The sequence below is a fragment of the Gasterosteus aculeatus genome, chromosome 21 (genome assembly GCF_964276395.1).
Source record: "Gasterosteus aculeatus chromosome 21, fGasAcu3.hap1.1, whole genome shotgun sequence".
NCBI classification, from domain to species: domain Eukaryota; kingdom Metazoa; phylum Chordata; class Actinopteri; order Perciformes; family Gasterosteidae; genus Gasterosteus; species Gasterosteus aculeatus.
This window is the reverse complement of record NC_135708.1, coordinates 16289285-16312821: the sequence shown is the minus strand read 5'-3', so window position 1 is coordinate 16312821 and position 23537 is coordinate 16289285. Positions and strand designations below refer to the sequence as shown.

The following is a 23537-nucleotide window of genomic DNA, read 5'->3' as shown; positions in this document are numbered from 1 at the left end:
CAGCTCTGATTTAAACAACATAAAAGATGAGCCAAGCAGCGGCTTGTACCACGTTTAGTCCAGCAGGTGGTGCTCTCCCCCCCCCCCCATCGCTCCCGTTTATTATCTATCTCTATCTAGAAGTATCTCTATTACAGGTAAATATTATTCTGACACCCCCAAGGCTGCGGCTGTACCTATTTCAACACTTTTTTTAATGCTTTCAAGCTGGTAAAACATGTGCATTCCTGTTATGATAAGTATTTGCCATATGCAATAAATGGTCCATATCCATCATGTAAAAGTTCGGGAGTCAAGTTTATTCAGCCCAGGTGTCGTAAGAAACTAAACCCTCCCAGTGCTTCTGCAATTTTTTTTCCTCCTTTTTTTTTTACCCCCCCCTGTCCCCCATATTACAGAACAAACGCGATATTCATCTGCTCCAGCTTGCAGTTACTGGAACTCCCTGCAGGACCTCCTGCCTTATTTACTGCGCCCTTTGAGCAGTTCACGTCGCGGGGCGGAAACCCAACTATGCGGGGAACATGCAGTCTTTTTTGCGCGTGGAGTCTGCTGTTCTTGACAGAGGTTTGTGCGCAGGCCCAGCGGAGGTACGTCATTTCATTTTCTCTTTCATTTATTTTTTTAATCGACTCCAAAGCTTTTGTGAGTGGGAGATAAAACGGGTTAAGATGATATAATGCGCGCGCGCGCGCGGACGGTGGAGCGGAGTTTATTTAGAGGAGCGCAGTCCAGGACATGTGGCGCATTGAATTAAGTCTGTGTTCAATCAACCGCAGGGTGTCGTTAACGTTTAAAAGTGTTTATTTATTCAACGCATTTGATATTTTAAACCTTCTCTCCCTTGTTTAGACCGACCTTCACATGCGGCGGAAACATTACAGGGGACTCTGGAGTAATCGGGAGCCAAGGGTACCCAGGAGTTTACCCTCCAAATGCCAAATGTGTGTGGAGAATCACAGTGAGTCCATATTCACTTTGGCTAATGATGATGAAAACAACACAGCTGGACACTATAATATGATTCTAGAAACTCAAACTCCCGATTTCCTTCCAAAAGTCAACCACTTCCAGCGTAAACATTTTTTTTTTTACAGTTACTGTAGATTTAAACAGTCACAGTGTCGGGTGTATCAATCACATGTGCGGAACATCATTGAAGTAAAAAGCCGGTAATATTCATATGCCCCTCTGTAAATTCACACCCAGGTCCCAGAGGGAAAGGTGGTGGTCCTGTCATTCCGCTCTATCGACCTGGAGAACGACAACCTGTGCCGCTACGACTATGTGGATGTCCACAGCGGCCATGCCGGCGGGCAGAGACTTGGTCGCTTCTGTGGGACGTTCAAGCCGGGAGCTCTGGTTTCCATGGGCAACAAGATGCTCCTGCAGATGGTATCTGATGCCAACACAGCTGGCAGCGGCTTCCTGGCTGTTTTCTCTGCTGCCCACCCGCATGAAAGAGGTAGGGAAAAACATGGGGAGGAAGAAGGTTTGAGAATGGTTCCGGCATGCTGGCCCTCATGGTGGTGCAAAGGTGTAGAGAACGTACCTCGCCGCTACCCAAGCGTGTAACAGCCAGACATGTGGGACTGTGTCTCAGCTATGACTTCACCCCGTGAAAGAATCTGGAATCCGGCCTTGTTGCGTGTGAGTGTTGGCGCAGGATAAGGTTCATACAGATTCACAGTGATGGACGAGACGAGATTATGAGTTTCAGGTTGCCAAAGGGAGGAACATCTCAACATTTTTTTGCAGTATAATGTTGAATTTCTCACTGACATTTTTATGGAGCACTTTGGCAGAAGGCACAGGTCAGAAGTATTAGTGGGATGAGCCTCTTCCTCCCCGCTGGGGTCCAAAGTCACTTCTTCTGTTTCTGAGGAATTCTACCGTCTGGTTCTTCATGCCCAAAGAGCCGACAGCTGTAATGGATCGTTTCCATTAACCTGCCTTTTTGCTCAACATTTCCTCAACCTTCATCTTTGTCAATGTGCTTAATTGTAGTTATTTGTGTCAGAAAAAGGAAAGACTTGTGTTGTTATTATTAAACTGACGTTTCTCCTGCTTGACAAGGCTGTAAGTTTACGGTTTTATTAAACTGTCCGCTGAAAAGGACTAATGCCCGACTTACTTTCGTAGGGTGCACATAATGACAAAGAAGGAAAGTGAGCTCCTACAGAAGTGGGTCATTACAGGATCATATAATATTATAAGGTTAATAATTACCTGGATCATTGCCCTTAAGGAACAGTAATGATATTATTCCCCGTGAATATCCAAGATGGAGATACGTATATATTCTCCACAGGGGAGCAGTACTGTGGAGGCAGATTGGACAGGCCTTCTGGGACTTTCAAAACACCCAACTGGCCCGAGAAGGACTATCCAGCTGGAGTGACCTGCTCCTGGCACATCGTGGCACCAAAGAACCAGGTCAGAGAGTTCTGAAATAATCCATCCACATTGTCCTAGAAGGAGACTTTGTATAAAAGCTCTTAATGGAAAATACAGAAACAGGCAACACTTTTTAACACTTTAACTATTAATAGAATAAATACACCAATTAAGCAGTTTGCCAACAGTAGGTCGTCGCTGCTCCACGGTGAGAGTTTTCAGTGCCACGTTGTGACGTCGTGGGCTTTGTTGGGTTGCATGTCAGGGGTCGTATTGGGGTACTAATAAATTAGTCTCTTGGGAAATAAAGCATGTATTATGAGTTATCACAAGCTTGTTTATTGGGCAGAGTAATACAACTGTATATTGTTATAATGCGTTTTGTCACTAGCATTAAAAATCTGAAAATCTGAATTGTGGGTAATGTAGGCACCAATACTGCATGAACTACAGTATATCGCTGGTTCTTCTGTGTTGATTTTGTACATGAGCCCAACATTGTTGCAGGAGTGCAATGCTAAATTGTGGAGCAATGGGTGTGGAACAGGACCACATCATCCCACAAATGATAGAGGGGCCTTTAGTCCAGCAGCCTGCCTTTATGACCCCATTACAAGCGTTTGGTGCATGAACAAATATTTCCTCTGTGGTTTGTCTCCGGCGGCAGATTATTGAAGTCAAGTTTGAGAAGTTTGATGTGGAAAGGGATAACTACTGCCGCTATGACCACGTCTCCATTTTCAACGGGGCGGAAATCAACGATGCCAAGAGGATTGGCAAATATTGTGGAGACAGCCCCCCCGCGTAGGTGATTCACGTTTTTTTTTCACTGAAACAGCCACCCTATGAATTCCCCTCAGTTTACGCTCAGGCCGCTTCGGGTTCTTTTCAGGCCAGTGTTCTCAGATGGGAACCAGCTCCTCGTCCAGTTCCTGTCAGATCTCAGTCTCACCGCAGACGGCTTCATTGGACACTACAAGTTCAGACCGAAGCAATTCTCCATCACCACGATGCCACCCACCACCACCACACAGCCGGTAACCACCAGGCCCATACGTAGGTAGCAACGTTTATCCCATTAGAATCCCATTAAGATCTTCTAACATCTGTTTTTGTCCAACATTGTTGTTTTGGCTTTGCGCTACTGGATGAGCTTGCTAACATGTGGGTTTATTTTTCACCTTAAACACAAGCAGATCTGGGCAAAAAAATAAGTCACAAAGACTCCTCGAGTCCTCTGTGGATCTTTAAACTTCAACATAGAGTTGTGATGCACCGTTTTCCTCTCTGCAAGTGATCTTTTTTCCCCCCTTTCTCTTTGTACATGGCACAAGTTCATATTTTTTCTTGCAGCTAATTTTCATACTCAAATTCAAATTCCCACACGCTTTTTTTTATAACAACTCTCGTTATTTTGGCATCTCCCTGCCATGATTTTATACATTGGCCTTCTGGTGGGTTCGTAATTTCCGACTTTTTCTTATCCAGTAAGAATAATGGTTAGATGGTCACCTTTTATTTTCCTGGTTTGTTTCCTTTGTGGATTCCGTATTGTATTCTCTAACTCTAAAACCAGATGTTTATTTTGGATCATCGCGCTATTTCACGCAGTGTGCGCTGTGTCTGAGAGCGGACAGACAATCGTTTGGAGACACTCTTGTCTTACTGAGAACAACCGGTAAAGAAAACCACAGCAGGGACGGATGCAACCATAACTAAAACACTTGCATTAGTGGCGAGCAAAATTACAGAGATTGAATTCTTCTTGTGTATGTGTGTCCCCTGCAGCTCTGAAGTACTCTGTAGCTCTCTGCCAGCAGAAATGCAAAAGGCGAGGAACGCTTGAGAGCAATTACTGCTCCAGCCATTTTGGTAAGAACATCGATGCTTTTATGGGATCTACTTAGAGCACATAAGCTTCAGTCACTGATGTGCCGCAGCCGCGCTAATGCTGTTACTGTACATATTTACCGTCGCTGTACATACATATAAGTTGAACTCTTTGCAGTGCGCAAAGATTTACAACAGCATTGGGAACACAAATCTCCTCTAAGCAGTTTACGCTCCTATCGTTTCCTCTAATTTCTCACTGCGCATCTCAAAGACTCCTTTTATAGCCTGTCGGGAAGGGAAGGAGTGTTTACAGTAGGACACAGTTATATCCAGTGTGATCACACACACACACACACACAGTCTCGGCCTCTGACTGTGGGCAAACTGCTGATTAAAGACTGTGTTGATTCAGGCTCGCCCTCCCTTTGCTACTTTCCGTCTCTCTGATGTTTTCCTCTTTGAGATGTTTAGCCCATTAAGGTGACATTTCAAAGGGGTTGAAATGCAATGGGAACTGAGGACGGGCAAGCGACGCGGTGTTGCATGTTGAAAGAGACGCCCCGTGTGATGTGGCGTGTGTGGCATAGCTGCAACACGCACAGTACATTTTGATAAAGTAGAGAGCCGGCAGACTGATAGTTCCTCTAATTATTATATTGTTATGTGAAATATGCACTTTAAAATGGTCTTATATAACATAGCGTCAGATATGATGATATAACCAGAACAAGCCTCTGGCTATTCTCCTCCCGGTCAGGAAAGGAAACAGTAGTGAAGTCCAGACATATTGGTACCATCAACGAAAATAACTTTTGAAGACGTGTGCTGGGTGAACGGGAAATGACTCACACGTGTCGGCACAACCAAATATATGAAAAAATAACAATGAGATACTGTGGGTAGCAACTGATGATGACATTAAAAATCAGAATCCGTTCACCATAACGGTGTCGTTGTTAAATTCCAGCCTTCCCTTCATTTGAGGTTGAAACAATTCCAATTTTTGCATTACGCACATTAGCACTACTGCTATGAATGAATTGGCGATTGCATAACTTTTTTCTATACAGCCACAGCATAATAATAATATCATGACTATTTTAATCATCAGATGGATCATTTGGTAAAGATATCTATGGTGAACGGAGGATTCTTCTGACATATCTCATCGTTCCCAGATGTTGAAGCTGATCTGCTGAACAGCAGGGAATGCTTAGTTATATGCTAACATGCTAAAGCATTAGCTTTTATCATTTCATTGTATCTTACCATGTTAGCATTTAGCTCGAAGCACAGGCCGGCCCGCCGGCTGTAGCACTGTTATTCTCCTTTTGATGTATGTTTGCAACATCTTTTGCTCTTTGTTTTCTATCAAATTGTTTATTGTGTCATGACCTGTGTGTATGTGTGTGTGTCTACGACCAGTAATAACCGGGACAGTCATCACCGCAGTGACGAGAGAAGGAAGTATGTACGCCACTGTCTCTATTCTCAACGTGTATAAAGAAGGCAGTCTGGCCATCCAGCAGGCAGGAAAGACCATGAGCACCAAGATCATTATCCTGTGCAAGAAGTGTCCATTTATCAGAAGAGGTGAGTTCCCAGACTGCCGGTGAAAAGAAAAAATGATGTCCTGAATGATTTATGGCTCTTGAGTTTGCCTCCATTGCTTCCCCCGTCACGCTCCGTTGACAGAGCTTTCCCCAAAGTAAGAGGTGAGCGGCAGAACTCACTGTCCCAATGTGAATGTGTTTATATGTACGCATATAAAACACATGGTCCACAGGGCCCGGCCGGGTGGAGATTCTGATGTTTGGCCTCCCTGAATGTCTCTGCCGTTCCGCCACTGCATTCAGGTTTCTTTTGTGTGACCTCACCAGGCTTGACCTACGTCTTCATGGGCCAGGTGGAGGAGGACGGCCGGGGGAAAATCGCCCCCCAGCACTTTGTTATGGCGGTCAAGGCGAAGAACCAGAAAGGACTCAATGTCCTGAAAAACAAGCGTTGCTGAGTTCCACGCGGCGCGGAGGATTTTCTACGGGACGCGTTGGCCGATGCTCCGCTGCGGATGGAAACAGTTGAGCACAAAATGGTTCCTCCAATGTCGACAACACGAACGCAGGCCAACGACAAAACTCAATCTGGATGCAGAATAAAACATGAAATCGACAGTATTATTTCAATTAAGCGGAATTTTGATTTTTGTATTTATTCATTTGGCTGCAAATCACTTTTTTTTTGAGTAATCAAGAAGACAATAAATACTTTTACTCTGTTTTATTAAGAGACCAGTCGGTTAGTCTGTTGATCAACCTCAGATTAATAAGAAACAAAATGAGTTTTTTCAACACTATTCCACAGTCCATTCTTACTCTGCCTTCTCACGTTCCTCCTATGACCATAGCAGGGATTTAACAGGAACCCTGAGTATCGAGCGTAGTAGCTCACAGAGACGTGCTTCATAAAACAAACATTAATCAGATTGTTTAAAACCACCAGTGTACACATCTGTCCTACGATGGCACTATTCATTTCATGCTTTTCCACATTCTGCTTTTCCCCTCTGAGTCTGTGAACAAACAGTGGGATTCATTTAGTATGCATTAGATAAATGTAGTCTCTTATTTCCGAAGCCTGGTGTTGATAGGGGACTGTTGTATTTTTAATAATAACAGTCTGGAGCTCAATTTGTGAGTTAAACTTTAAAGGGCAAAATTCAGAAGTTTTCAAGCGATGGTGAAAAGTGCAATATTGAATATGCATGTGATTCTTTCTAGAAGATTCTATGCTGTTTTAAGTGAAACAAATGAGGAACTCCCTATATAAAGCCCCTTTCCTTTAGTCAGTTTGCAGATGCAAGCACCGCTATCAGCACACATTTACAGGTTTTATAAAATGAAAATATTTTCATATGAAAAAGTCTGTGAATACTATTTATATTTTATTGTTTTCATCTTGCCAAATAAAACTCCTTTAACATGCTCCTTATGTCTGTCTGTCTTTGTACAATAACTTTCAAACGGAAGCCGAAAGATGCCAAATAATAAGTGGATTGGATTTGTTGAGAGCAATCAAGGCAGTTATGCTAAAAATGAGAATGGATCACGTTTCGTGTAATTGGCATTCTGAGTTCGATTGGACCGCTGGGCAGTCAGTTGAAAAAAAACAGGACAACTGGCAACTGTTGAGCCTAGTTGCCAAAGATCAGTTTTCAAAGAAGCATTTGTATTCCGCAAAATCAGTTCTTTATGCCATCAAGTCAACGTTTCCATGAATTGTTAAATAGTTTTCTGATGAAAACGATGGCTTTCTTTATTTATAAAAAGGTTGAGTAGCTGATAAATACATACGGGAGTCTGGAGGCTTTGGTGGAGAATATATATGTATATTTCTAGTTAAGGTCCAGCTTTAAAAGTTGCGTCTGCAACTTCAAAGAGCAGACTTTTTGCGCATGCTCGGAACACACAGCATCCCGGAAAAACGAGAAGCAGAGGTTTTGTCCAGAGCAGAGGGGAAAGTTAGATCTTTTTTTTAGCTCCTTGGGTAGAACATGGCATATTTGGAGGTCCGGAAGCCCAGCAGGTCCCTCATTTCATTGCGAAACTTTGAGAGGTCTTGGCGCAAGTCGTTGAGGTTCTCCACCGTGGCCTGGTCCGTGCTCTGCATCTTCTGCCGCGTGGAGGTCAAGTAGCGGTGAACCAGGCAACACATGATCTTTTGATAGTTCTCATCATGCTTCTGCTTCAGGTTCTTCCACTCCTGGATGGAAAAGACAACGGAGGCATTCATAACAAAGATATTGCAGAAAGCACAAATGGACCAAATTGTTCCAGGCGATAAAAAAGCCGACAAGACAAAATAAAACAAAGATGCTTTGGCAGCCGTCTTCTGCAAGTTTGGGTTCTGAATTTCTGAGCAGTATGAAACTCTTTTTCTTACCCTGAGGCTATTCTGTCGCTTCACTTTGCCCTTTGAGGTGTGAGAACAGATCCACTTGCTCATGCTGGTCACCAGGTAGCAGACAGTCTTCGGGGAGGGGAGGATGTTGAATGGCGGAGGCATGGTGCACTTGTCATCAAAGTAGCTGAGCCACAGTTTGGCCCGAGCGAACTTCCACTCCTTGTCCTCGTGATTCTACAGAAGGCCCCAAAACCCAACAAGGACTTTGAGAATACAGAAATGTCAAACTATTCGTTCAAACACTGTTCTTCATTTATAGAGGAATCTAGAGAATGTAAACTAAGACATTTTTTGTGGAAATCCTTGAGGGCAGAAATTGTTCTGGACGATGATTTTTTACTTGATCATAACCAGCTGTTCAAAGGAGAAAGAAGATTTAGAGCAGCGTCACGTTTCCGGAGCAAAAACCTAACATCTGTGCAACAATTTCAGAGTGATTCAGAGAAAAACCTCATTTTAACAGTAAATGTAAACAGTTGCTATTTTGGGTCCCGAGTGGAACTGAAATCACCCCCGACAGCACCGAGGAAGCAGAAGCAGGTGACACTTACAGCGATTTGTCTGAAGCTTTTATGGAGCATGGCCACCAGCAGCTTGGTCAACACGATCACCACCACGATGTTGTAGGTGCCGATGATCATGGCGCCCACAAAAGAGCGCAGCTCCTCCGTGTAGCTGATGCGGGTGACGAAGAGAGCAACGTGCGCCAGCGAGAAGATGTACCAGAACAGGGCGTAGCAGGTCCCCATGAACCTGTGACACACAGGGAGCTGTTAGACGTCCACGGGCATTTAGGAAGCATTTCTACAAACTTGTTTTTGTCGCGGGATGAAATGACAGACGGAGGTTGGCTCGTACGTGTGGAACGCATCGTTGCTCTGCCGCTGGCAGAATATGCCCTCGCAGTCCTTTGGTGGATTCTTGTCCGGGTCCTGCTGGTCCTTTCCGTAAAGCTGGGTGAGTCCAATGGTGAAGGAGAACAACACCAACAGGAAGAGGCCCAAAAACTTCCCAAACTCTTGCAGCATCTGACCCATGGAGATCTGAGAATACATGAATATATGTGTCTAGTTAATCCTGTGCCGCTTCATCCGCTGTAGACCAGAAGACATAATAAGCTTTTTTTTCTACCAGCAATCACCTTTGGTGTCCGAGTTATGTGCTCTGGAGGGATGATGTTAATTTGGTTTTTGTTGTTATGCTTATCAAGTAGCTTCTGAGTATTTGCACACTTAAGAAATAATAAAAAAAAACAATTTAAAGCTTAAAAAAGAAAACTTGACCACCTCAAGCTTCTCGTCCCACCCTCTTTCATGCAGAGACCCCGTGAGGAGGTGGAAGGAGCAACATATTCTGGCAGCTGTGGTGCCCTCACCCTACGTGAGGTACGAAATAAAAACATGGGAGATGCCAAAAAGAGGACTCAAAGAAACCATTGGACCATTGGAAACAACCTATTTAAAGGCTTGAGAGGCTCATCTGTTTACTCGGACCTACTGATGCTCAAACAAGGACATTGCGTACTCGTCCTTGCAGCACAGGGATGGCCACTCTCCCTGCGCCTCAAGTGTTTGCACTGAAACCCAGGCCGCTTGTCTGAGGAGAAGGGCTCGTCTCTTTGGCCGATTAGTTCTCTGGTCATATCTAAATTCCGCCGGGGAATTCCTGTGCCACTTTGTACTCAGTTGAGGGTGTTCCCTGCTTGCCGAGCCCAACAGGCAGCCAGTAATTTCCTACCTAAGCATACAGTCAGTACAGTACAGTACAGTTTTCATATTGAAAATTGTGCACTTTGCATTTTAATACAGCAAGAAATGATGATGACATTTTACAACTAAAAAAAACGTTTGACCAAAGATCTTAGTTTCATAACTTTCTAAACATTTTTCCTGTATGTTTTAACATTTTCCAGCCGTGAGTCTCTTTGAGTCGTATGTTACGCTCCTCACAGTGTGAACATACAACCATAAATAATTATGTATTATGCAACTGGGGGCAAACCGGTGTGTCTTTTCTCCCAAACACATTCCTACCTGTCTCCTGGCTTCGCCTGTATCAGTTATGGGAGATTAACACTGTCGCTGAAGTCAAGTCTGGGCCATGAGTGAGCTCATTGTAAGCACACTGTTGATAGTAGATGATAAAAAAAAACCCCGCTTTCAGTCACTCTTTCCAACCTCAGTAGGGGGCACTGCCCGGCAGAAATATGAGCTGGCCTCCTCGGGAAGGACGTAGTCATGCATTACTGCAACCCACAAAGCACCGCATGGCCGTCTGTGTGCGCTTGTGCGTGAGTAGGAGCTGGTCTGACTGCAAATAATTGCACGCTCACGCAACACATGAGCGTAGAAAATGCGTGGGCGGCACGTGTGCATTAGCGGGGAGGTGTGTCTGCAGCCACATCCACTGTGTTTCCAAAGCTGATGGTTTTTTTCCATCCTGCCAAAGCCAGACGGTGATGTCACAGAGCGAGTGGGAGGGCGGAGAGGGTTTGGAAGGGAGTAGAGGGAGGGAGGCAGGAAGATGGAGGAGATTGTAGTGGAAAAGTGCAAATAAACAATCCACAGGGCACCCGGTAGTTTTGTAAGTCAGGCCCAAAACAGCACTTGACATAATGACAGGAAGTAATCCATGCAAATAAACTGAAATCACTGAATACCTGAGAACTACTTTGTGTTATAAAGCCTCAAACAGATGAATGTTGGCTGGTTTTATTATCTTTCTGCCAGCCGGATACAAGATACACAAACTCATGATGGGATAAAAACACCTTTGGCACTGATGGATTTTTGCTTGTCCAGAAAGGTAAGAAATATGCCACTGAAACAGTGAGGCTTTGGTGCACGTATTCATGTGATTGTAATCTAGCGGTTTGTTGTTGAAAATGTCAATCCACAGTGTTATCAGGCTGATTCATTTTTCAAATTGAACCCACTTGAAAAAAATAATTTTCTGAGCCTTATAATAAATAAGTAAGTAATGACTGTATTTTTCCCTTTAATTACTATTGAGATAAAGTAGGAGTTAGATATTGCATCAGACTTCACTGTGTGTATCAGATTGGGATCTTGTGCAGACTGAAGGCGCCCTTCTTCACGTCGATGATAGAAACGACGACAGCAGGACGGCGATGCATATGGCAGCCGAAGCTGCAAAGCTGGATGATGAGTGTGATGTGTGTGCTCATGAGCACATTATCACTGCACACATCCGTCTACCGCCCCAGTTCCCAGCGCGTACACTTTATGCTTATGATGATGGTCCCAACACTGCCGAGCACGGCTGGTGTGATGTTTAGTCGTGTGGGTTTGTCCTTGAGTGTTCGCACTTCGCCGGGAGAGGAAGGGAGTGGGTGGTGCATGTGTGTGAGTGGTGGGGTCAGAGACAACGACAGAAAAGGGAAGCAGCGTTATATAATCTGTCCCGAGTTCATTTCGGCCATTTTGTTCACACCCAAGAGGCTGTTTTCAAAGTACTGGCTGGAGAAACAACCTTAAACCATGCAAAATATTATGGATTACTAGCGTCAGCACTGCTTTCCTACCTGCAGCGGCCCCAGTATGGAGCTGGTGGTGTACATGAAGAAGAGTCGCAGGTAACTCAGCACGTTGGCGAAGGCAAACAGGCCCTCAGCCACCAAGATGGGGTGGAAGGCGTCCCAGTTCTTCCTCTCCGTTTCCTCCACGTTCTTGAACTGAAGCACAAGCAAACACATTTACAGCAATGACAATGTGGAAATAACCCTTTAACATCAATTTCTGTTTTTGTGCAGATGAAAACATGAAATATGTTTGATTCGCGTCTTAGTTGATGAGCTTTAGGCCTCACTCCGTTTCCAGTGTTTATATGCGCAGTTATCCATCCTCTAATGTGTGTGAGTACCTTGCTGTGAGCTACTATCTTGAGGGCAAAGGTGGCCAGGTAAAGGGAATTCATGACGAAGCTCAGCTGGTTCCTCGACTCCTCCAGAAAGTCCTCCAGCCCCTGGTACCACAGGCGCTTCACATCCGACCACACCATCCCTACGGCAGAGCAGGAAGTCCTCATCACCACATACACATATACAACATTTTTAAATAACTTCCACCCCGAGTCGTCTCGCGGTGGGAGCCCGGGGGGGGGGCCGCAGGAATGTATGAGGCACAAAAATCGGGGATGAACGTGATGAAATTGGGTCGTGTGTGAAATTAAAGGAAGCGTGTGGAATTTAATAAAGACGGATGTCTGTCCAAGTGGAATTCCATCCATTCTAGACATAGTAATAAAAATGAATTGACTGAAACTTGACTCCAGCTGCCAGTCAAGGCTCATAAATGATTGCATTGCATCGAACCTGATTCATGTGTTATTGGTTTTCATGGTTTCGAAAAGAAGGAATGCAGACGGGCTTTGGCGCAGAAATCCACTTTTCTTAACCGTGTAAAGGTTGAATTTCAAAAGTCCACACAAGGAAGCAAGAGATGTATTGACGTATTGAGAAACACACAAACGCGCACAGACACGCACGCGAGTAGCCCACAGACACGCTGACATTCTCAGCCTCTGACTTCCCCATCAGCGTGAGGCATCTGGCTCAGGGGAACAGCGGGATGAAGAGAGCAGGGGGAGGACGAGAGAAAGGCATAGCGTGGGAGAAAGAGAGGACATTGGGAAGCAGCTGCGTTGCCTGTCAGTGTTCCTGTGGATATACAGCGACTATAACAGCTTCCTTTGGTATTTGATTTGTGAAGTTATTGTGAATGCCGTTTTTATTTTTTAGCTTATCTTGGGTGTCCTGTTGTGGCTGCAGAGACACGAGAGCGTTCGAATCTGCACCACAGCATCACATCTTTGCATCAGGGCTGTTTTGCAATAACGGGAGAAAAAACTGTGACGTTACTCTTTGCCGTACTTCAGGAATCTTTGCCTTAAGGCTATTTAGGCCTGAGGGGGAAAAAAAGTGTCTAATGACTATGACTATTACTGACTGACTGATCTCACTCCTGCAGAATACAGAACCCAGTGCTAATTACCCCAGAACCTTTTTCTAACATGAAAGTATCAATAACAGTAATTCAAGTCAATTGCCTATAAAAGAGTGAGGTGCGGTTGCGTTACTTTGTGTCGGGTGGAGAAGGGGAGGATGCTGCAACCTTGAGACAAATATCTCCGCTTAGAAGGCAGAGCCATTCAATCGATTGAGCGATCACGCTAATGGCTTCTTGGCAGAAGAGCAAGGTAGGGGGGGGGGGGGTGAATTTCCAACTCACTGACCCGCCCCCTTCCCGTGTCTTTTGCTCTGTGCAAATACATGTTTGCATGTATGTGTGCTGGGTCCGGTGATGCCGGCACTCAGATGGGCCACGGGGGAGAAAGAAGAAGCTTTCCTTTTCGATAGAGCTCACTTAGAAGCAGAACTGAATTTAATCCGGTCAAGCCCAGGCTTTCTGTCGCTGAGTATAAAAACGGCTGTTTGTCAAGTTCTTCCTGATAGGATTACGGCTACAGGATACTGGACTTAGCCGGACCATAACAGGAATCGCTCATTTTCGCTACACCGTCGAACGTTATTCTATTAAATTCTGGTTTGCGTGATTGGATTTTTATTCTATTCTTGGTTGTAGTGTGTCCATAGAGATGTTAGCGGTGAACAATCTGCTCACTTAGCGCCGCATGCTGTGACGAGGGCACGCGATACCCTTCTACGCGACGAGCAAAACGCTGACCTATGATCCAAAGGATGAGCAGGTAATCGATCATCTCCAGCGCAGGGCCCATGGTGTTCTTCTTGCCGTCATTGTAGACCAGAGAGTACAGGTTCAGCAGCAGCAAGAAGGTGAAGTAGGAGGCGCTGTGGATGATGAACTTGACGAAGGGCGTGTGGATGATCTGGCCCACGCGGGAGCGCGGCACCAGAAGGTAGCAGACGGACAGGAGCGGCCAAAGCATGGCCACGCTCAGCACCGTGGCCATCTTCAGACAGGTGTGCTTGCGCCGGTAACTGGCCGTCTCCCCGAACCAGACGGTGTTGAGGAACTGTTGACAGTTGGACTGAGCCACAAACTGCAAAAACGGGGCATCGGGGGAGAACAAATCAACACGAATATTCATGTCTCTCTCTTGTCTTTAGGATGAATGTCAAGTTGAAGGCGGCGCAAAACACAAAATGAGGAAGGAAAAATGTTCAGCCAAAAACTCACCGCCCAGCTCTAGACCATCACTATTTTGTATTCAGCAGTATTCAATGCTACGCCACTAGCTCTGCTGTGATATATGGGTCACACTTTTCCTTCTGAGCCATCCCAGCTGTAAATCATCACTGGGATTTAATTTATTCCCTGGAAGAAGTACTTTGAATTGCCAAACTCATATTTCCAAAAGACAAGCACATGTTCTGCTGGAACAGATGTTACGTTTGACATACAATACAATACATAAGAAGTCATTTATAACAGATTGTGTTATTATTTTCTCTCCACTGATCTGCGGACAGTTGTGAAATTAAATTAGCAAATAATATGTGAACCCACATCCTCAAGTCACTTATATCACAGATCATCCTGCAACATGACAATGCAGAAAAACATGAATTTTGCAGACTGACCTCTTTTTGGTTATACTTGATGGCGAGCTTGAGTCGGCTGAGGTTCATCCGCTCCTCGAGCAGACCCCTCTTGTCAACTTGATCCTCATTGGATGTGTGGTTGAGAATCACTTCGAGCTCTCGAGAGTTTCGCGCCTGAGCCAGCAAGTCCTTGGCGAACATCTTGCACTGCTTCGCCAGATCGTCATAATCGTTCCTGGAAGAAGAAAATGAAGATACAACCAGATCAAATTTCAGAATTCTTACCTGTTACATTCACTGAAGGAACTGGGGTTCACGTTTCCACTGACAATGTTTCATCCTTTGTGCAAAGAAATCAGCTAAACATGCAGTGACACTGCAGCGGTTGATGGGAATCATACCTGAACTCCACCTCCACCAGACTGAGCTCCTTCAGGTCTGCACTCAGTTCAAAGGCCCTAAGTATGGGGTCTTCCTCAGTCAGCATGATCAGAGAGGGGCTGGCCAGGCAGCGGTAGATGTCCAGGCGGAACCTGATCCAAAAATATCAAAATCGTGTGAGGAGGTGGTGGTGGAGGCAAAAAGAGAGGGAGGAGGAAAACGAGTGAGGGAAGGAACGGGACGAATCAGGTGTGCGGATGAGAGAAGAGCTTTCAATGTGGAAACGAACGTACAGCCATCTAGCTGTTTCATTTGTACCTGCTTTGCGTGCGGCGTTGTTTGCCAGCTGTAAGAACTGTAGCCTGATTCATTTAGCTTACTGTGTGGGAAGCTACACTGACCTGCAGAGAGAATAAAAGTGCCTGGCAGAGACGAATCTCATCTCGTATTCTCATCTGCAAGATAGTACCAAGAACTTCCCTTTGAATTACGGTTTGCCGTGATATTACCCTTAGTGTAAAATCACTACTTGTACAACCAGTGCTGGTGGACCAAATACTGCATATATATACAGATAAGATGCCGGCGATAACAGAGAGCCTCAGGAGTCCTCTATGGGACAAAGAAAGCACGGTAGATTTTCACGGTATAGTAGGAACGAGCATTAACAATAAATCACTGCGTTTCATGGTAAATCATTTCATTCCAGATGTTTCAGAGGACATTCTCAAGCCGATGCTATCAACAGAACAAAATGCCGCGACGATGAACAAGACGCTGAGCTTGACGGACCAATTGATTCAGTGCTGCTACATACCAGGGAAAGGCCAAAACAATTGCATCAAAGGAGACATGCATCGTCTGCAAGGCAACGGTGGTGTTACAGCAACTCAGCGAAATACCGGTTTTCCAGGTTTAAATCAAATTAACGCAGCCAAGTGGGGGAAGCACTTTCATGTGTTTTTGTCTCCCACGCCTCTTTTTTTTCGCGTGTACCTGGAGTGCCGCAAGCTGTCCTTTTTGTTCTTAGCGTTGCAAAGCGTGCACTCGCAGCCTACGGCGTGCGGCCGGGGCAGCGAGATGTCCTGTTTCAGCAGCATCGTCAGGATCTCGTAGTTGTTCCTGTGGGCTGCAAGGATGACCGGAGCCACATCCATCGTGGTGGAGTACTCTGGGTTCTGAATGCGCTGCATCAGTTTCTGAAAGCGATAGAAGATCCGAATGTGCGTTACTGTGCAGAGGTTGTACACAACAAAAAAACACCCCGTAACAAGACCGTAAAGAGAGGAGACTAACTGCGATGGAGGGCTTGGAGGATCTCCTCGGCCTGTGGTTGAGGAGGATGTCCACAGCTCCCACCACCTCCGAGTCTATGGCCACCAACAAGGCGTCCGTCGCCTACGCGGAAACAAAGGTCCTCAGAGCCGATCGGGCAGCAGGTGACGTGCCAAACACAACCGAGATAGCGACAGTATTGCTCGCGTGTGTGTGTGCGCTACCTGGCAGCCATGTTCCAGGAGCAGCTGCAGGATGTCCAGATTCTCGTTCTCGATGGTGATGGTGACGGCGTCCCGGCCCAGCGCGTCCACGCAGTTGAGGTTGAGCTCGCCGTGGCGGTTCTCCTCCAGCAGTTTCTTCACCATGTAGTAGTCGCCTGGAAAAGCCCGTCGGAGACAAGGCGACATGAAGGGAATGCGCTCACGGGAGCCGTCGCAGAGCCACATCTATAACAGCGGTGCAACGTCGTCTGCGGCCGGCGCCGAACAGACGCGGCTTCAGTCACGAGGCGGCCGCTCGCCTCCAGCGGTCCTCTTCACCTCATTCGTGTAAAACAATAACATCTCCCTCAAAGGAAACCTCTCTGCTGCTGAGCCGTGTTTAGAGAGACTGCACATGGTCACACTGGCAGTTTGCTGGCCTGTTCACCCTCTGCAAACCACTGCCTGTTCGGGACGCTCTCAACTTAACGTAACTCACGCCTCTCAACGCCTGTGCCCTACGTTCATCTCAGCTTTGCGTGCATTCCATTCCCTACGAGGAGCTGTGAGAAGTCAGCGGAGCAGGACGATCAAGCTGATTATTTAATAACCCCTGTGGGCACATCTCCAACATGTGGGCAGCTGCAGGAGATATTTACAAGTTGTTGGTCATGACTGGATTGATCTACACCGCTAAAGCTGCAGAAAGATGTTAACTACTCAGCATTATAAACCGACAGCAGCGATCTGATTGCGACATCAACATTGCGACGGGCATCAAAACGAGAAGATGATCTCGTGAGCGTGAGATTGGGGTTTACTCTGGAGAGAAACAAGATGATGCACGAACGCCAAACCTTTCTCGCACGCCAGCAGGAAGAGCTTCTCGTCCAGCGTGGTTTCCTCTTTCACCTCCCTCACGTCTTTCAAGGCCAGAAATGTATCCGGAGAGGAAGCCTCCGTGCCCTGGTACAGAGCTGCCATTACGACGGAGAGCGAGTACGGCCAAGCGCTGATGTGCATCCCACTAGAACCCGGCGACCATCAAACACGAGAAAAGCCCGGCCGTGCGGGGTGACATGAGGGAGGGGGGGTTTTGGGGGGGGGGGGGGGGGGGGGGGTATTGGTGTTTGAGTGATGCGCGTGTTGTCCGTCGCAGCTTCAAGCGCAGGATTTAACGCGTCGTCATGCCGGCCAAACCGATTTGATCCCGTTGTGGTTCTCGTCGTCGCGTCGCCGTCGCTCCGTTCGCGCGCAACTGCAGGCTGAAAAAAACCCCAAAAGGACGCGTTTTTTTGTTATTGTTGTTGTTGTTTCTTCTTCCGTTGTCATCCCCGCACCGAATTCATTCAAAAGGTCCGTTTCGTAGACGACAAACAGACACGGTCACCCTCCCTCCCCCCCACACCCGGCGTGTTTACATGCACCATCTTCTTGCATCGCGAGCTCCCGTGGATCACATTGGTCCTGATGCTGCCGCCGAGGCTGCAACTGCGCATGTCTCCTCCTCCACCTGCGCGTTCATTTCGCAGGCTCTGAATGCACGGTTACGTAACAGGGCACGTCGGTGCAGCCTTGGAGGCTACTGAACATCTTTGGTGTTGTATGCATGAGGAAACAGTGTGTCTGGTCCAGCGGTATTCACAGCATATGGGCGACATACAACATCATGCTTTTACTAAATGTAATGTGACAAAGGAAGAATAAAAAACCTTGTAGATTGTGCAGGATTGTGAGTGTCAAGGTGTCCTTAAAATGTATGTGTCTGGGCATGCACGCATACATTATGTAAGGACACTCACAATGTAATAGAAACAGTCATTTATTTATACAATTATTAATTATTTTAATTATTTACTCACTCTGTTGCTAATGAGGTTGCCGTCCGGCTTCTCATTAAAACATAAACCAGAATGTTATAAATCAACTCAAATAGACTTCATAGAAAAGCTAACAAAATGTCCATGTGGATTGAAACAGCCTGTAGTAATTAAAATTCATAGAGGAGCTTTTTATTAAGTGTGCCTTTTTTAACAAGGTTTTTCCAGTCCACTTTATTACCACGCAATATGCAAGTGGGGAAAGAAGTCTTGTATCTGCACTTTATTAGCCAACAATAAGGACTCCGAGAACTACTCTTGGTTAATTGGACAGAATGCGCACAAACTTTAACAACATTATTTAGACAGTTGTTTGGTGCGATGTAGTGTCACAATATCAGATTTTCCAAACTGAGGAAGAGAGGAAAAATTTTTAAAAAATGTGACAGAAAGCCTGAAAGGTGCAGAAACTCTTCGACTATATGGAACATACATAAGATCAAATATCATTTATAAAGCAGTATACATTTGTAACATAAACTTTTCAATCAGCCTAAATGCTGGTAAAATTGATTATTTACATTGATTAGGTTTTGGTCATATAAAAAGTAAATAAAAAGGGAGGTTTGTTTTGTCTCGAACAGAAACATCTTGCTCCAGCAGAGGGCAGCATGCAACAAGGTTTTTGTTATTTGTGTTGTATGACTAATACAAAATGAGTATGTATGTAATATAAAATTGTGGTACACTAAACAGAGCATAACAAGTAATTATTCACCGCATAGTTTCATATCCAACCTTAATCTGAGCTCTTTTCATAACGCAGAGACAGCTGCAACTGACCTGTGTCTCTTCTAAAAATACAATATATGTATATACACATATGTTATAGCTAATCCTAATTAAATCACCAAATATTACGATAAAATCATTGAATCTCAATCTGAATACTATAGCGATTACTCATCAGGGGTCAAAGGGCCCCACCTATTTCACTTTCCTTGTTCGTTGTTTCGATGCTGTATTGCCTAACTGGCAACCCTCTCGAGATGGTTTTCGACCTGCACGTGGTTTCCTCTGTTCAAACACACGGCCATTGCAGCTTCCCTTCACTCATCAGTTCCGCAGGAACAGCTGTTAGATGTCACAACTTGGCTGATTCCCTTTTGAGTTGTTTACCCGTGACTGGATCCACTGTTGTTCATCGTTTCCAATTACATACTTCATTATTTCAACTCAAACAACACTACTCTAATAGAATATACTTTACTGTGACGTGTTTATAGTTTACTTCTAATCAATCCCAGGATTTTCCCTTCAGGGTACGGTGCATTTTGAATGTCTTTCTATAGATTGGGACTGCCCTCTCGAGGCTGTAGTAAGGGGGAAACAAATGAATGTAATTTGAAATATCGATTCTTCTCTGCACTGTAGTAGGAACACACATAATAGGGATGTAAAGACACGTCTCTTCTTACGGTGAGACACAAAAAGACCAAGACAAAGGGGACGGGTGAGCTTGAAACGTTTTGGGCCAATTAACCATCAGTCCCATATTCAGCACTTGCACCTGGTGTAAGTGTGCAGCTGCATGCCTTTAAAAAAAAGAGAAGGGTGGAGCATGTAAACAAGGATGCAGCAGGCCGGGCACGGCCTCTCTGGAAGCACAACAACAGCATCATTTCCCACCGTCTCCCATTGCTCGCGCTGGGAGGGAGACGCAGCGGGACTGACGTGCGGCGGATCCAATGGCGGTGGCTCGCTGACGCACGACGCCTCCAATCGGGCCAATAGGGCGATCGAGAGAGCCCCCCCCCCCCCCCCCCCCCCCCCCCCCCCCCCACCCCCTTACGGTGGGCAGGTCTTTCTCCTTGTATTGTGATTGAGTCGGTTCTAGTTTGTATTAGTTGGACGAGCGGAGCCGCAGGAAGAACGAGGAAGAACGAAGAAAGATGCGCGTTGATGCGAGCAGCCAAAACAGAAAAACGCGCGCCGATTCGTGACGGTCTTATTGTGTCCGCGATGCTCCAATCTTAGCAGGGGGGGGGGGGGAGAAGAGCTGCTTTCGACGAGGATGCATCAGACGGCAACTGCGCAGGGATGCCTCCGCGGAACGTCGGACAAAAAAAGGGCGTCTGTGACCACGACGGGGGCTCCTTCCTCTCTGCTCTGAGCGCGGGCCGCCTGCACGGAACCACCGCGACGCGCGCGCCGCCCCGTCGGCGGCCACCAGGAGCGTTGCGCAGTGCAGTTGAAAAACAAAACAAAACGGGCTTTTCGATTTGGACTTCCAGAGTACGCGAACCTAATGGGCCGCCGTGCAACCGGGCATCGGGGTCCCAGTGAAGGCTGAACGCTGTCCGGCCGGGGAGTGCGTCGTCGGGGCACGGTCGATGCGAGGAGCTTACGGTGTCCGGTGGTGAGAGCCACCACTGCGAGGGGCACAAATGAGAAGCAAACAATACCATCAACCGCTGAAGTTGACAGCGCCTTGGGAGAAAGATGCTGGCTTCGGGAGGAAGCTTAAAACCTACAGGAATCACACCAAGATAATAGCGCAGCCCGGGATCGTGATGAAAGTCCTCCGCAGGAAGAGGATTGTGTTATTCATGGCCTACTTCTTGCTGCTGCTCTTCACTATGCTCAACTTGGCCAATTATAAATGGACCAAAGTGCCGCAGCAGTGCAATCACCAACTGAGGAGCACCACTTATCAAAGCAGGTCGGACATTCGCTACCTGTACAGGCCCTCGTTGGCTAAAAAGAGGCAGCTCATCTACGTTCTGACCACCTGGAGGTCGGGCTCGTCCTTCTTCGGGGAGCTTTTTAACCAAAACCCTGAAGTGTTCTTCTTGTATGAGCCGATGTGGCACATCTGGCAGAAACTGTACCCGGGTGATGCAGCGTCTTTGCAAGGGGCGGCCAGGGACATGCTCAGCTCCTTGTACCGCTGTGATCTGTCTGTGTTCCAACTTTACAACAGCCCCGGGGGCAAGAATTTTACCTCCCTGGGACTCTTTGGGGCCACCCTCAATAAAGTGGTATGTTCATATCCCCTCTGCTCAGCCTACAGGAAGGAAGTGGTGGGGATGGTGGACGATAAGCTGTGTAAAAAGTGCCCCCCTCAAAGCCTTAGACTGTTGGAGGAGGAGTGCCTCAAATACGGCACCATAGTCATTAAAGGGGTTCGCATTTTGGACGTTAACGTGCTGGCCCCGCTCATGGAGGATCCATCCTTGGATTTGAAGGTGATACACCTGGTCAGAGACCCGCGGGCAGTGGCCAACTCCAGGATCAAATCAAGACACGGCCTGATAAGGGAAAACCTACAGGTGGTCCGCAGCAGGGATCCCAAACTACGCCGGATACCTTTTGTGGACCCGAGTCACAAAGCCAACAAGAAGGACGGCGCGGACTACCACTCCATAGGAGCCATGGAGGTGATCTGCGACCGCACCTCCAGGACTTTGAGGACTGCCTTGAACCCACCCAGCTGGCTGAAGGGAAAGTACATGGCGGTGCGGTACGAGGACCTGGTCGACAGCCCGGTCAAGACCCTGCGGAGCATCTACCGCTTCGCCAACCTCACGGCCAACCGCGACATCGAGTCATTTGCGCTCAACATGACCAGTGGCTCCAGCTCGTCCTCGAAACCGTTCATAGTCTCGTCCAGGAACGCCACACAGGCCGCCACCGCATGGAGAACGGTTCTCAGCATTCAGCAGATCAAACAAGTGGAGGACTACTGTCACCATGCCATGTCCGTCCTGGGCTACGAAAGAGTCAGAACCTCCGGGGAGGCCAAGGACTTGAGCAAATCACTACTGACTTACTCCAAACTGTGAAAACCTACTTTTCCACCAAAGATTGATTTGACGTTCATTTTGCATCGAGTGCCGTTTCCCCTTTTATTGTGGAATTAAAGCTTTACTTTAACTCATTGTTTGAGGAGCTCCGCTGGCCAGATTTGGAATGTATCGTGTTTCTCTCTGCTGTGGAATTTGAAGGGACCACTTCTTTTATACTGAAATATTGGATGTGTTTGACAATGTGAACAATGGCTTAATTAGTTCAACCTGCAGCGATGGGAAAAAAAAAAGTACATTCATGTATGTAGTTATGATGACACTTCAAAGTGCATATTCTGAGGTTATTTTTGAATGTTCCAAACCTTACAAAAAAACAGTTTTTTTTCAGCCTCCATACTGTCTGTAAAATTGAAAATAGTTGACAGAAAGAAAAAAAAGAAAGAAAAAAAAAGATTAAAAAATAGCTCATTGCTAATGTGTATTTGTCAGATCTGGTTTCATTTAAAGTAAATCAATTAATTGGTTTGTTGCTGTGCCATAAGTAGAGAGGTGTGATGACCAGGCTACATCAGAACGGCAGTAGTGCCATTTCTAGATTGAAAAAAAAGAAGTTGTTTTGATTTCTGTCATTAAATCCTGGTAGGATGATGTCATGCTCTGTGGATGATGTCATGGCTCTCTCTCTCCGTGTAACCATTCTGTTCTACATTTTGAAATGTTTACAATTGCTTGCTCTTATGAAAACACATGATCTGGGATTATTGCATCAAGTAAAGTTCACAGTTACCGAGGAGGTTCATGCGTCTGTGTTGAACAATCCATACTGCTGTACAGTACATGTCGAAATCCCGATCAGAAACGTAAGCCCCGGACCAGTGGCTCTCAAAGTGTGGTGCATGAGGCAAAGTCAAATAAAATCCAACGCGGAGAGCCACTGGCCTTAATCAATACTATTTTATCAAAAGAAAACGTGCGCTATTAACGTGTCTTTTTAAGAGGTTTGTAATCATTTTGTTCTTCACTTATGAGATGTTTCAAGGCATCCATTAGTTCAGTGCATTACGCATCACTGTGCCTTCCTTCGTCGTTTGAGAACCATTGTGCAGGAATAGCATCACACGTCTCGCTGTTCGCTGTAACTTAACTTAAAGGTGCCCCCCTGTGGAGTTTCTGTTTGCATTCAGCTTTTCTCGGCCCAACACAGCATGTGCATTCTTGAGGTCTAAGTAACGTGTTGATTGCATTTCATTCCTCATAAAACAATTGCAAGCAACTATGAAATCTGCATTGTTAACTTCAAGGTTTACTTTTTTTT

At 46.1% G+C, this 23537-nt stretch overlaps 3 protein-coding genes across 3 annotated transcripts; 2 read left to right on the top strand and 1 right to left on the bottom strand.

Annotated features, from left to right (window-relative positions):
* Positions 1-388: 388 nt before the first annotated feature.
* On the top strand, positions 389-7213 carry pcolce2b (procollagen C-endopeptidase enhancer 2b). Its single transcript, XM_040166824.2, has 9 exons — positions 389-590; positions 853-961; positions 1210-1465; positions 2312-2436; positions 3065-3201; positions 3290-3453; positions 4186-4269; positions 5656-5823; positions 6111-7213. Exons 1-9 carry the CDS (start codon positions 514-516, stop codon positions 6239-6241), a joined length of 1251 nt encoding a protein of 416 aa, XP_040022758.1. The 5' UTR covers positions 389-513; the 3' UTR covers positions 6242-7213.
* On the bottom strand, positions 6493-18095 carry trpc1 (transient receptor potential cation channel, subfamily C, member 1). Its single transcript, XM_040166822.2, has 13 exons — positions 17451-18095; positions 16615-16769; positions 16412-16513; positions 16112-16314; positions 15136-15267; positions 14774-14969; positions 13896-14232; positions 12073-12212; positions 11735-11884; positions 9049-9233; positions 8742-8943; positions 8170-8364; positions 6493-7989 (listed from the first exon to the last, which is right to left on the bottom strand). The coding sequence occupies exons 1-13, from the start codon at positions 17614-17616 to the stop codon at positions 7762-7764; spliced, it is 2391 nt and encodes a 796-aa protein (XP_040022756.2). The 5' UTR covers positions 17617-18095; the 3' UTR covers positions 6493-7761.
* Positions 18096-20109: 2014 nt separating this feature from the next.
* chst2b (carbohydrate (N-acetylglucosamine-6-O) sulfotransferase 2b) lies at positions 20110-23495 on the top strand. Its single transcript, XM_040166823.2, has one exon. The coding sequence runs from the start codon at positions 20861-20863 to the stop codon at positions 22256-22258; it is 1398 nt and encodes a 465-aa protein (XP_040022757.2). The 5' UTR covers positions 20110-20860; the 3' UTR covers positions 22259-23495.
* Positions 23496-23537: the final 42 nt, after the last annotated feature.

Bases quoted from the DNA above. Each gene is read 5' to 3' on its own strand.
- pcolce2b (XM_040166824.2), top strand. From the start codon at position 514: ATGCGGGGAACATGCAGTCTTTTTTGCGCGTGGAGTCTGCTGTTCTTG. The intron at 1,466-2,311 runs GTAGGGAAAAAC...TATTCTCCACAG, and splicing joins TGCCCACCCGCATGAAAGAG to GGGAGCAGTACTGTGGAGGC. The intron at 4,270-5,655 runs GTAAGAACATCG...GTCTACGACCAG, and splicing joins TTACTGCTCCAGCCATTTTG to TAATAACCGGGACAGTCATC.
- trpc1 (XM_040166822.2), bottom strand. From the start codon at position 17,616: ATGCACATCAGCGCTTGGCCGTACTCGCTCTCCGTCGTAATGGCAGCT. The intron at 16,514-16,614 runs GTAGCGCACACA...GTTTCCGCGTAG, and splicing joins TCCTGGAACATGGCTGCCAG to GCGACGGACGCCTTGTTGGT. The intron at 11,885-12,072 runs GTACTCACACAC...CTTGTGCTTCAG, and splicing joins AGATAGTAGCTCACAGCAAG to TTCAAGAACGTGGAGGAAAC.
- chst2b (XM_040166823.2), top strand. From the start codon at position 20,861: ATGAGAAGCAAACAATACCATCAACCGCTGAAGTTGACAGCGCCTTGG.